The following is a 14613-nucleotide window of genomic DNA, read 5'->3' as shown; positions in this document are numbered from 1 at the left end:
GTAAGGTTATTTTTGTGAGATAGTAAATGAAATATGGTGATATTAAATACTATACGACAAATTTTTTTGAAATGCCTAAGTATTTAGGCATTTGGTACTAAACACTTAAAGATCACTGACCTTTTGATGTGTTAACGTTTGTAATGTTACCTGTATTTAAATGACATATTGGGGGATTAATATCATTCATCTGAAATGCTAATAACTATAAAACCCAAATGAAAAGAGTGCACAAACAAAATTTTTAATGATTTCTTTTATAATTTTAAAGTAGTATGTGTTTTTATGCTAGTTGCACAAGTAAAATATGTATAAAGTTTTAAAAGAACTACTGTCAAGTATAAAGAACTTGAAGCTACTTGCTTTACCCGGGTCTAATTTTCAAGTTTCAAACAATTTACAGTATAGTGCCGAGCCCATTGAATCATGTTAAAAGATCTATGTTATATAAAAAAAAAAAAAAGACATTTCTTGCCTGTAGCAATTTAAATGTATAAATTTTTACTGCGCATTCAACAAATTCACAAAGAGAACATGTTCACTAGAAAGCTTTACAAAACAAAACTTTTCAAATTTCTTTTAAATACACATTTACCTTATTAATACTAATTTTTTGTCTTAAGCTGGTGTGAAAGTTCAGCAAACAGATAACCACACATCAAAAATAACACATATCAAACTAACCATTGGAAAGCGACCAGCAAAACTAAATAAATGGCCTTAATTTTAATATAGAACATATGTATAACCTGTGTGCCAAAACTGTGATTAATTTATTTCAATACTACGCTAAAATATTTTATGTGACTTACAAAGGATCTTTGTGTGTGTGTGTGTGTGTGTGTGTGTGTTTTTTTTTTTTCAAAATATATGATACAAATTATTTTAGAGTTCACAAAAGTAAAATAAATAAAAACCAATCACCAGTGCACACGCTAAATCAGTAAAACTGTCACGTTCTCCGCACGGACACGGTTGCTCGTCTGCTGAACCCCCACACTCGACGACTGTACACATGTTACAAATGTACAAAACGGAGGGAGTCGGCGGCACCCGCAGCCGCCGACGCCTATAACTCGTCCCTGAGCAGCGTGTACCGGTTCTTGGAGGGGGCGAGCTTCTTGAAGGTGGACTCCGGGGGGCTGGTGGGCTTCCTGCCCTCGATCTGCTGCAGGGGGTCCGTGACGGGCTCCGGCCCGTAGTGGAACTCCCGGTGCAGCTTCCCGGAGTACAGGTCCTGCAGGAAGGCCTTCAGCCGGCCCGGGACCTCCATCTCCTTGATGTCCGGGAACAGGTACATGTGGCGGAAGCTGTCGATGGCGATGAGGGGCAGGTCGCTCTGGCTCTTGCCCAGGTGGTGCAGCGGGTGCGCGAACTTCACCCCGTCCGCCGTCAGGAAGTTGACGTTCTCTGTGGAAGAAACTAGTCGGTAATCTACTACTTTACATACACTTCACATTTCTAAAAGCAGCTGGCAACTCTTAATTATATAATCCATCATGTGTTGTTTTTTCAGTTTTATTGTTTTCTATTTTCTAGTAATATATATTCCGGCATTTTTTCTGTACATGCCAGTGCAGCTCTAAGATGTATTTACAACTATATCTACTACAAAGTTAGGTTAAAAGTCGTCTTAAAACGGATTTGAATTAAAAAAATATAATGAATAAATTTCTGAAAAAAATGTGTATGTTAGTTATACTTCTTGGGTACGATGAAAACTACACAGGAATACTTATGAATTTTCTTTCCTGGCAACAAAAGATAATCCAAACAATGCACAGGCATTTATTATTAAAAATCACAAGATATAGGTAGCACAATTAGTGTGACCTTTGGACTACCACCTTTAGTATGGCAAATAAATAGAAGCATAAGTGAGAGATGGACAGCGTTTGGTCATATTAAAGAAAAACCACAAAGTGGTAAATATCATCGATGCCATGTATGGTGTAGAAAAATTGCTCACTAATAATGTAGGCTATAAGTGAAAAAAAAAAAAACTGCAAAAACTATGCTCGATGGTTTCACTATTTATAAATATAAAAAAAGGGACCAGTAGTTAACTATTAGTTTTATATTAAATACAATACTGAATGTTCTTAATTTATATATATACTATTACTGAATATTCGCACAGCACTTTATTTGTAATCACAACGCCAAAGGCACTCACGCTTCTCCGAGTACAGCTCGTTCAACACGACGTCGTCGTACTTCCTGACGCTGTCGTTGTCGTCCGGCTTGTGGAACAGGATGAGGAAGGGCAGGCCCTCCTCCGTCAACTCCTCCGCGTTCTCGAAGGTGATCTCGCGCACCAGGGGCACGCACTTCTCCGAGGCCCACACGTTCAGCTCGTCGTACACCTTCAGGCTGCCCAGGAAGGTCTCGTCCTTGTCGTTGGAGCGCACCTTGTCGGGCCGGAACACCACGATGGGCGTGCCGGGCGGGTGCATGCGCTCGCTCGCCTCCCTGCGGCACACACGGCGGTCACTCCGCGCCCTAAACCGTCACCTCGCCCCTCCACCAACGATAACACTACGACCCTCACCCGAAGCCGACGAAAAACTGGCAGTCTTCTTTCAAGTTCGTGGCCACTCTTCTGAAAATGTTGTACTCTGGGACATCCTTGCGATCAAAGTAACCAATCACTGTCCGTTTAGAGTCCTGAAAAGCAAACAACCAAAGATAACCAAAAGTATAGATTATTTACAAACATAAAAATATGTGTAAGTAGTTTATTTACAAACTCTTAAAATATAGTCTATTAACATTCATGCATGTATTCAAGTTAAAGGTCACACTATAAAAAATATCAAAATTTTACCATTTAACCTACAAATGTAAACTAACATGAGCCTCTAACTTAGTTTCATCATACTGAATTTTTTAGATATTTAGAACTAGTTAGCAAATTATACAGGTGATTAAATTTGCCAAAAATATTTTTAAATCATCAAAGTTTGACCAACTACAATCACCTCTATAATAATCTGTAATATGTGAACCTAAAAGTTATAAATTTAAAAAATATTACGTTAATTTGTTTTTGGTGAATTAAGGAGGTATCTAAAACTTCTATTTTTTAAATTGTTTTGACAAAAAAAAATTTTTTTTTAGCTTATTTGTGTGTGTTTTTTCATGATGGACTGAATAGCTCTATAAACTACAACTTATTAACTAAACTTACTGAGATTTACAACTTCCTCTGTCTGCCAAATCGCAGTGCTACCTGCCAAACAAACACTGCCCCCGCGAGGGTCCCCACACTCACGTCCAGCTCCAGCAGCTCCTTCAAGTCCTTGAACTCCTTGATGGGGTCGGCCAGCTGCTTCCTGACGAACGACAGGAATGCGTCCGCGGACCTCTGGCCCCGGTACTCCCGCTTGGTCGGCTGGCCGTTCCTCATCACCTTCAGTGTGGGGTACTTGGTGATGTGGAAGCGAGTCGCCACCGCACCTGTGCACACCGCGACCTGTAGCTCCCCTACTGCCAGAGGCTAGACCATGTGGTGGATAGCAATAAACCCCAAACACACGGACAAACATCAAAATGGCCAAAAAATTAAATATTAAGGTAATCGTGCAAAACTGGATATGACTTTAATGTTAATTTTTAAGTTGTGAGCCAACCCTTCATTAATATTACGAGCCAATATTAAAGACATGAAATGCCTCCAGATACACCCTCTTTTATCGCATAATCGTCGCACCCATAATCACGTAAACGTGGCATGATGTTTTTGGTCCTGCTTTTAGATGCAGAGTGCTTTGTGTAGGTATATTTTCACTATAAAACTATGTATTTTAAAGTAGAAACATAATATTTATTCTGATATTACCATTTACTTATTTAATTAACGGAAATACGAAGTTGTCTGACGTGTAAATTTTCTTATAAAGACGTTTTTAAACGTTATTTCCTTTATCTGATCGTCTGCGTCACTGCAGTGTATTGTTTATAAACATGTAGCCAGTGCTAATTGGCATCATTCTTGTTTGGTTATGTTGCTTCCTGTATAGAGCGTGCACACGTAGTCGAATATTGATATCTCGCCGATTGCATGCAACGCGCACTCTCTGTAAGGTGCCGAGTTAACTACATTTGACGGCCCGCATTCTTTCGTGGCAAGCGTGTACTACGACAGTTACGCATTAGTTCACGTCACATATTCAAGTGGCTTACGTTCGCGTCACAGATTTCGTTTTTATATTTAAAGTTGAAGAAAGGTTTTTTTTGCATGAATTATTAATTTAAATTGTTTGGCGTGGGCTTTTAAACTTCACTTCTTAAATGAACGTACTTTCCATGAATAACTTCACCTAACAAAAAAATTTTTTTCCGCATAATCGTCGCACCCCTACTTTTCAAACTTTATTTTAGGATAAAATGTACGACGATTATGCGAGAAAACAAGGTAATTGATGTCAGTCGAGACAGAACACACACAAATCCCAAGCGACTAGCTGCTATGCGACGGTACAGAAGATTCTCTGCTTCCTTCGAACCTCCAGGTAGTCTCTCCGATGGCAGGAACTCATACGGATAGCTGCAAAGAACAACTACTGCTATGTATGCTGGAACAGGAACTGCAATTTCTGTGGCTCCTGAAATGTCCAAGACTTGGAGAAGTCTCAACATCGATTATCTAGTAGGAACCAAGCTCAGCAACACAGTCATCTTGTTGCACTCATAAACGATTGTTACCGACGCGGTAGACTTATTGGGACATCGATACTCCCTTATTCTGATACTAGAAAAATCATAATTTCCTATAACTAGCACTTTGCCGATGACAGTTAGCTAAATCGTGGTAGTCCCATGTCTACAAATCTCCCGCATGGGCCCAGAGTAATCTGCTAGCCACACGCGAGGAGACGAGTTCTTCTCACGATGGCGCCCCTCAGCTTCCTTCCTATTCTAATTTGAAGCCATCCTAGCTTGGTTTGTTGTAGCAACCAAGGCACAATGAAACTATGAGAAGTATTTCCAACTGGAGTTACTGAAACTCATGAAAAGAGAAAATAACTATGAAATGTGTGTCTGGTGCATAGAGAAGTTTAGAAAAGGAATAACAACTTCAACGAATATATATGTACTTAAAAATCAGAAATTTCCTTCTATCAACGTCGAAACCATGTGAAATGGAATGGCTTACATTAAGTTGGCTCAGCAGATTTGGGAATTATTCTATGACTTAATATTTGCTTGCATATTGCACTACAAATTTTTTTTTTAAAGCAAGCATTTAAATTCTTTTTGTAGTTTTCATGTAGGAAGCCATGAAAAAATTGTGCTTTTGTACAAAACTGAGCTCTAGGATTTTTGTAGGCATTTGTATAAACAAATATTTAGTTTACAAACATTTAGAACATAAATAATAAGTTTTAATAAGTTGCAATTTAAATGCTAGTTTCAGAAAAATAGAGGCTAATTTTTCCAGCACACACACAACCTTCCCCCCCCCCCCCCCCCCCAAATGCTTGTCAATCTAGCATTTATTTTGAAACAGTACACAGCTGAATTCAAATAACATGCAGTAAGTAAAACTAAACTGCATGATAATTCCAACCATAAAGGAATGAGTTAAAAAAAAAACAAATCTTCTATAAAAAAAAAAGGTCACTAAGAAAGAACAAGCAGAGAAATTAAGCGCTGACATTTATAAAATTGACAAAAAAAAAAAAACAGCTATGTTCACTTCCAAAAAAAATCTATGCATATGGCACAAGACATGCAATCCATAGAAATATTTCCATAAATTAACTTGCAAATTTTTTTTTTCACTGCCCTGTTTTACAATATTGTTAGAAACTAAAAAAAAAAGAGGAAAAAAAAAATGCTGTATATTTTTCAGCATCGACACATCTGCCTGTTTGCAGCTGATATTCCACGCACCTTCCTTGTCACAGTCAACCTTGCCCATGACGACCTGGCCCTGCTCCGGGAACTCCTCCTGCACCTTGCTGGCCGCCTCGTCGAAGATGGGCGCCAGCATGTTGCTGAAGCGACACCAGTCCGCATAGAAGTTGATGATCACCAGCTCGTTGGAAGCTGCAACAGCACGTACGAGCCACCTGTCACTTCACACCTCCGTGCAGGCAACTGCAGTAGATTCCATGGTGTTCGACGACACGTCATGTGAAGCGATAATCTGTCAGTTCACACTGATTACTACTTCATTAAATATAATAAAAAAACTTTTGTTTTTCAAGTAACTACTAGCCAATCATTTATCAGTATCATCCTCGTAATGCTGGAAGAATATTCAGGCGTCAAACTAAAAACAATGATAAAAGTTACCTGTCATAAAAGTTCGATCATTTATGGGATAAACTTTTATGACATCAGAATCATGTGAAATTTTGCAGGTAATAGCAAATTTGTTCCTAAGATAAAGAATAATATTTTACAGAATTTTGCCGTTCATTTGTAATGTATTTTAGTAGCCTGAATAATTTTTATTTTCTGTAATGATACAATAAACAAGAAACCACGAGGGCTTTGAATTATCTGTCTTTCCTTTCTGGCTACCAGTATCTTGTGGCAACTCCCCAACCAACCTCTCTCGGCACTGAAGGAGGTAGACACTGTAAGTCTTCTTTCAGACGTTCAGTAATTGAGTTTCCATGAAGCCCACTAACGAGACATTGCAAAAACGTACTGTCTGTAGGAAAACAAAAGAGGTGGAAGAAAAGTCACCATGCCACCCACAACTTTCCCTCGAAACACACTACACCTCTGGATGCAAGGTGCCAACTATATAGCCAATCAGGGAGAGAAGGAAAACTGTGCAACATTGAAAATGGCAGTAAGCATAGTGAGCCATGTCACCACTGCCAACTCCACAAACATTACTGAGTACCGAAGGCACACAGGCTGCACAATGACATGTTTGGAGCCCCAACACTGACCAGCCACATTTCACTGAATGCTGTGTCTCACACAAGTAGTGTCACCTTCATGACAACCACCACTAATGGCTATTCAGGACAGGATAAATGGTACATTACAACTGATCTGAATGACAGGAGGAAAATCCTACACACCAACCTGACAAGACTAAGCTACCGTGATGTGGTTACGAAACACTAGTTTTTACTGAACAGAAGTCAATTACAACAGTTTGGTTAAAATAAACATTGGATGTACACAGGGGCGTAGCCAGAGGCGGGTTTTAGGGGTTTAACCCCCACCCCCCAGCACCAAATCTTTAATTAATTTCTCATTCATCACTCAAACAAATTTCATATTAAAATTAATAAATTTTTTACCATTACAATATTTAAATTTAAGTACCGAAAACTGCTAAGATAGCACTATTTTACACCTTAAAATCCAAATTTTCCCGGGGGAGGACCCCCGGACCTCCCCCTTTAATACGTTGAGGGGGGGGGGGGGCACGCTTCTTAACACCCCCCATACACAAATCCTGGCTACGCCACTGGATGTACAACAGAACATTTCTCTTGGCATACAAAGAAGCGACACTGTTTGACCGATCACCATGAAAATTGGTATAAATAGATATTTTAACACTGCAAATATTTTTGAGATATCTGTTATGCTATTACTCTCCACTAGATGGCACTGCAGTGCACAAACTTCTAAGCCATTCAACCAATCTCCAAGAAAATTGGTATACATAGATATTTGGACACGGAGAATATTTTTACAAAATCCATTTTGCTTTAACTCTCGGACAATATATTACCCTGTGTTCAGCCCGGCAAACGCTTGGTACTGCAGCTAGTACAACATAAAGTAGTATGTCAGATTAAATACAGAGAAGGGGTTGAAAGAAATGGTGTAATGTACACCAAGCCGTTTTAGATTAGGCAGCTAAGGAAAAAATAAACTAGTACTGGTAAATATGTAGAGTAGCGGTATTTGCGAAAAAAAAAATGCTAAAAATCCGAAAATACTTTTATTATATGCTCTTTCACTTCCTCTTTTCAAAACAACCGGCGGAGATAAGAAATTCCAAATACTTTAGGAGATATCAAATATTTAATTTTCATAGTTGGGAAATATTTGTTAAAAAAAAATTAAAAATTCCGAAAATACTTTTATTCTATGCTCTTTAGCTTCCTCTTTTCATTAAACCCGGCGGAGATAAGAAATTCCAAATACTTTAGTAGATATCGAATTTTTAAATTTTCATAACAATACCTGTGCATTCATGCGGCCACCATTGTTTCTTGTTTACGAGTATGATTTTTTTTTTTCGCGATGTAGCTGAACGACTACATCATTTTCTACAAATTGCAAAGGAATTGTACCCGCCTCTAACTTAGGTGAGTTTTTAACGTTTCAAATTGTAATGTTTTATTTTTGTTATTTGAATATTGTTGTGCAATTAATAAGTAAAAAAAAATTACGTGAGTTCCTACTGTTCATCCTTTGTCCCGGTTTGTTTGGTCAGGTCAGTTACATTATAAATACTTTAAAACTAAACAACCATTAAAATTAATTCACATTATTTTTAATTTCTGCTTCGTTTGAAAGTACTTATAATGTAACTGACCTGACCTAATCGACCATTTTAGTTCCTACTGTTTTCTTTTGTCCCGGTTTGTTTGGTCAGGTCAGTTACATTATAAATATTTTAAAACTAAACAGCCATTAAAATTAATTCACATTATTTTTAATGTCGGGTTAGTTTGAAAGTATTAATAATGTAACTGACCTGACCTAATCGACCATTTTATTAATTACGCATTCACGAACACACGGCAAAATAACAAAAATGGTAACGGTCGAATGGTTGTACATGTGTTGTATTGCAAAATTAAAAAATTTGATATCTCCTAAAGTATTTGGAATTTCTTATCTCCACCGGTTGTTTTGAAAAGAGGAAGTGAAAGAGCATATAGGTAATAAAAGTATTTTCGGATTTTTAGCATTTTTTTCGTAAATACCGTTACTATACATATTTACCCTAGTACTACATAGATACTGCTAAATTCTTGTCTTTAAAACAAGACCTCAGTCTAAAGTACTTGATTGCATGCAACATACCTAGGATTGTGTCGAGGTTGCCGGTAGTTAGTTGTACGGCTCCACTATCTGTTGGATTGTAGAAGAAGTGGCACACCTGCAAAAGCATGCACAACACTTCTGTACACACTTACATGAAACCTGTAACCGGGGTTTCCTTGTTTATTTTTTTGTTGCATCTTATATAAACGTTTCTATATATACCTGCACAAAGACACTGGACAAGTAACATTATTTTGTGATTTTGCTGTTTTTCTACTACTGCATGTTTTTCACCAAAATGCAGATACATGACATAGGCATACTCTGTTTCACAGGGAAAGCAAAAGAAAAACTGTACAACATTGAAAATTGCAATAAACATAGTTAACCATGTCCCCATTTGCCAACACCACAAACATTACAGAATCACGCAAAGAAGGTAGGTAATCATCAAATCTTTAAAATGATAAAAACACCACTCTCATAATTATTTTTAACCCCGTGTTAAGTATCATACAGTAAGTTAATACAAAGAAATATGAGTATTTTATTTTGAATGTTATAAACAAGTTAGTGTCTTTCCTTATAGTAACAAACCAGGTAAATAACACTGTAAAGTATACAGTCACTCTTATCTTACACAGACTTATTTACATAATGAGAAAGAAATCAAACTAAAAATCCACACTACGGTTTGACAGTTCAACTGCCAAATCGTAAACAAACAAAGGGCCATTTGCCGTAAGATAAAAATTTGTTGGTCTTAACTTCAGTTGATGTAAGACAATTTAAAAGCAGATATTTTACCATTCGAGATTACGTTTCAAAGAATAGCTCTGTTACTAATTTGAGGATGTGATAGGTTAGGTTTGCATTATTCAAACCTAGTTTGGTTTCTTTATATTTTTAAAAATTCCCCCTTTTTTTTTTTTTTTTACTAAATATTAGGAAGTTATTTATTAAATTCCTTTAAATAAAAAAAATAAAATTAGAAATTGCTCTTTTCGGAAATTATGAAGTAAATTAGTATACCTATCACAAAAAAACCAGGAATGTACAACATGCACGAAAATTACGCCAACAATTTACTTAAGGCAACCACTAATACTATATTACGCATACTTGCTAAAGGAAAGATAATATTTAATTAGCAGGGCAGTCACGATACCACGTCGCGGCTTGATCTACAAGCAGTGATAGCAAACACCTTATTAAACACAGAAATACCAAAATACATAACAATACTTACAAGTATACAGCATAAAAATGATATCCTATAGGTCTTAATTCTTTGAACCAATTTCATTTCCCTAAAAATTTTGACGTAACCGGTGATCTCCAACCATACACACGAATACACGTCTAGCTTTCACGGACGAATCACAGAAAAGTTAGTCTAGTGAAATTCTTTTACAACACCTTACACAGAAATTTTTATTTGACAATCGATGTAATAGCTTCGATTAATCGTAATAATATAAAACGTATCCAGTGACATGGGCCAACACCACCGGTGTTGTTGCATGGGCAGGGCCTTGGGTTGCACGAATAAAATAAATTTTCCAAACCGTGCTCGTATTTTATTCTCTAATGGTAACGATGTTTTATGCATTCAACTTTGATGCATATTTTGAGAATGCTACTGTGGTGCGTCCCACAAACCATGTTGACAACATTGTTGTTCCAGTTCACCCACTCGCGGATCAGACCGCGCTCCCAGCGTATGGCTCATGCAGAAGCAGAGTTGATCATAGAACAGCACAATCTGGGTTTTTCTTTCTAAAGTTTTTCTTTCATTTTTACATTATCACACAAATGAGTGCTTCTTGAAATTTACATTTGCAATTGGGAGTTCACCCAAGAAATCCACCCTTTTGATTCATCCCCCCCCCTTGAACATTGCCCTTAAGTCTATTAATACTCTCGCTTCTGATATTTATTCCCTAAGCTCATTCCACTCCTTCCCTGTCCTCACGAGAATTTAGTGCCTTTTTTTTTCGTTCACCTCCTTGGAGTGCTCTCATGACCGTGCGTGTGTGAACATTCTGTGTCGGGCGAGTGCAACATGGTGTTGCGTGCCGAACAAACGCCTCTACAGACGTATCGATTATCATCTGCATAACAATCGAACAGGGTTCTTTCTACTTTTAGATGTGTTTTTTAAATATATATTGGATTACTAGACAATGTTTTCCTCTAATCCTTTGAAAATTGGCACCACTACCTCTTCCTTCCACTGCTTTGGCAACTGTCCCTTCCCCAACAATTGCTTAAACATCGCCTTCAGGTATCTGTACAACTCCTTGCACCTTAACTTAAGGTGGCTGTTCCCTACCATGTCCCTACGAGCTGTATTCCTCCTATTCAGTCTTCTAACCTCCATTTCTACCTCTTCCATTCATATTTTAAACCCCCTTCTGCTGTCTTGTTTCTTTCTCTCTATCCCATACTTAACCTTTACAAAACAGACGCATTTGCCTTCTCCAGGTCTCCCTCAATTGTCTGCCCTCTCCCCCTGATCACTGCTATTCCCTCCTCTGCTTCACTCTTCATACATAGCTGTGCAAGTCAATCCAATTCCCCTTTCCCCTTATTAATGTATTCTTTGCGTGTATACATCATTTGCCTCACTTTTTTCCTCTTGATTTATCTCCCCCTCTCCATCAGTGCTTTCATGTTTGCCCCCATAGCTTTCTGGCTTTGGCACGAAACCTCCAATATTTATGCTTTAGTGTGTAAATCTCTTTCCCATAGTACAGTGGGTTTCCCCTTTCCATATCCATATGACAGGCACGGACTATACCACTACCTGTTTCAAGATATCCCTTATTACCACCCATTTTTATGATGTTTAGATATAGGTTTAATTGGGGTGAAACACTGGCAAGATAAACTATATTAGTTGTATGAAAATAAATTACTGTGAGGACATCAAAGCTCTACTAAATGAATGGGATTCAGGGTTGGATAGGTTTGCATCCCAGTATGAGCAGCTTCGTAAATTATGTTTTATATGGTGTGCTTGAATGCAAATCTTTATTTTAATAATTAAATAATAATCCAATGGGGAATGAAACAACATAATTCATTATGAATACTTAGAGAAAAGATAGAGCAGTTTGCCACACTGACGCCGTCCCCACTACCTCTATTGAATTTTACGTGATTTTAGTATTGTTCGGAATCTCAGGGTAGGTTCGGCCTTGTGGCTAGAGGTAGCGGTTCAACGCAGTAGGGCCCCCCGAGCTGTTATGGCCACTCGGGACGCCTGAAAGAGAACACGAAAATACTGATTGATGTCTAATGAATTTATTACGGCACAGCCCTGTACATAGTGCTGCCCGTCCTGGCCGTAACGGTTGTCCCGAATTGAATAGTCACACGCGCGACCACTTTCTCAGTGGCGCTTCACAATTTTATTACGCGGTAAGGTCATACACTTGTACACGATGCTGTGATAATAAAACAAACCCTAACATGACATATTAATACCTGATGAATAAAACACTTCACAATTACACATTACGTATTACACTGGGCTAATGACACGTAGGCCCGTAACTCTGGCGACTCTACCTGACTCTTATACTTGTCTCAGACATTGACTCGTTAATAAGTTTGAGTGCACGTGTTGCCTACTGGCTGCCCCGTGCGGGCTGAAACTATTTAGCCGGTTGGCTAAGTTATCGCGTGAAGCGCCGACGTAACATCTCGTAGATCACCCACAGTACTTACGTATTACGATGAACGCTCGTCTTGGAGCACTGAATAATTTAAGTTAAATACTACATGGTAAGTCGAGGCCGACCACGGAACTGAAAGAAAAGGTTTACGAAAGATTACGGCTATTGAAAACTACATATTAGTGAAAAAATGAAAGTTGCTGGTCCCGTGTTGCGCGGAGGCTGCCGGCCTCTCTGAGCTCCGAAGGATAGCGCCGCTCTCACCGATCGCGACCCCCCTCCCCCCCGCCACCCCTCCCGCGGAAACGTGTGATTTTCGCGGGAAACTGAACCGGCCAGGTTCGGGACAAGGCCTCAGTGAAACATAATTTTGAAAGAAATGAAATATTAAATAATGAAAATAATGTCAATCTCCTGTGGAAAAAAATACATACATTACATTTGTTGTAGTTCGGCGGAGGGATATGCTACACCTGGCCAGATCCTTCCGCCGACGTAGCACTTGTTACCTGGCGTTCGCCCCGTTGCACTTCCTACACTCCGGTGCGTGCACGAGCGCGTTCGGTGCACACGCCTTTGTGAGACGTTGATGAAGCATAGCGGTCTATGCGACATAGAGGAGCATTGGCGGTCGGTGTCAACACCTTGTGCTCATCAAAATGCCAGTAAATATTGTCCCAAGGAGATGGCTGAAATGTGACTAATACACCCTATGAGCTTTCTAACTTTCGGTAGGAAGCTTTTACTTGAGCTCCAGCGGTAGGTAATGTAAGTAAAATTTCTTCTCTGTGGCATTACTCCGACCTGGCAAGCACACCAGTTTGGATTTGATTCCACCGGGCTGAGGAGAGTAGGAATCCTACTCCGGGACACTCTTGGGCTGTATGAAGATTTGTGTTCGCACACTGGCAGGCACTGGCAGTCCCTGTTGCATCACCATTTTTCTGCTCCCAGAACAGGACTCATGTTCGCAAATTCCTGAAGTGCAATGATGGGTTACTGGGGAGTAGAAAACCATTTGGGAATGCTTTTAGTCAGTTGGAGAATGGAAAGATTGTCAGCAGTCTCAGCAATATTAGTAACGGTTTTCCTCTGTCCGATGAAGCAGTGTTGTTTACATAATAAATACTTGAAAAAATGGCACTATTTCACTTAAAAATAACTTTTTTAATTTTTACATAGCTCTAGATATTCACCAAATTTCAACTTCGAGTGTAATTAAAATGTTATATTTTATATCGAAACATGTGTCAGTTCACGATTACGAACTATTCCCGCAGTTTAATCCATATTCTTCTACTGATGACACTGCCAGTTCTGTATGCCAGTATATCGAAAGTATAGCCTCCAAACCAGATGCCATATCATTACTTCTCAGCTGCCGATCAACAGTTTCAGGATATAAAGGAATGCTCATCAGTGAGTGGAAGTGCTGATAGTACAAAAGGGAATGCACCACAGCGTGTATTCTTGATAAAATGAAAAGCATCTAACCAAAGTTGATACAGTCCATGCCTTATGGAGCATGCAGGCATAGCGGACTGAAGTTTACAAGATGATAACTAAGGGCGCGGTTACACGGGACCCTGAACTACTTCAGGTGAACATGTTTAAGTAAACACGTTTACAAACGCGAAAGTGTGCGGTTACACGGTAGTTGCAGTGATGCCAGGTCGTAATGTTACAAATTCCCGCATCTGATGACAAAAATTCCCTTATTTCCCTCATTGGAGTGTGAAAATTCCCTCTAAAATCCCTCTCACAAGCGTTTTATGTTTTAGTGCTAAAATTATGTACCGGTATCGCCGGACACTGGTATAACACAAATAATTGTTATTAAATAACTGTTAATATTATTTACAAGCTATAAATTCACCTTTTTCGTACATAAAAATAAACATTCACGTAATTTACATGAGTAAGCTGAAGAAATAAACATGAAGATTAA

At 38.7% G+C, this 14613-nt stretch overlaps 1 protein-coding gene across 1 annotated transcript; it reads right to left on the bottom strand.

Moving 5' to 3' along the window:
- Positions 1 to 467: 467 nt before the first annotated feature.
- Positions 468 to 10722, bottom strand: LOC134532532 (endoplasmic reticulum resident protein 44). Its single transcript, XM_063369017.1, has 7 exons — positions 10232 to 10722; positions 9022 to 9097; positions 5899 to 6054; positions 3275 to 3459; positions 2552 to 2667; positions 2177 to 2472; positions 468 to 1410 (listed from the first exon to the last, which is right to left on the bottom strand). Exons 1-7 carry the CDS (start codon positions 10286 to 10288, stop codon positions 1070 to 1072), a joined length of 1227 nt encoding a protein of 408 aa, XP_063225087.1. The 5' UTR covers positions 10289 to 10722; the 3' UTR covers positions 468 to 1069.
- Between the last annotated feature and the right edge of the window lie 3891 nt (positions 10723 to 14613).

Source organism: Bacillus rossius, chromosome 6 (genome assembly GCF_032445375.1).
Source record: "Bacillus rossius redtenbacheri isolate Brsri chromosome 6, Brsri_v3, whole genome shotgun sequence".
Classification (NCBI taxonomy): Eukaryota; Metazoa; Arthropoda; class Insecta; order Phasmatodea; family Bacillidae; genus Bacillus; species Bacillus rossius.
The sequence above is the reverse complement of the archived record's forward strand: the minus strand, read 5'-3'. Positions and strand labels throughout refer to the sequence as shown.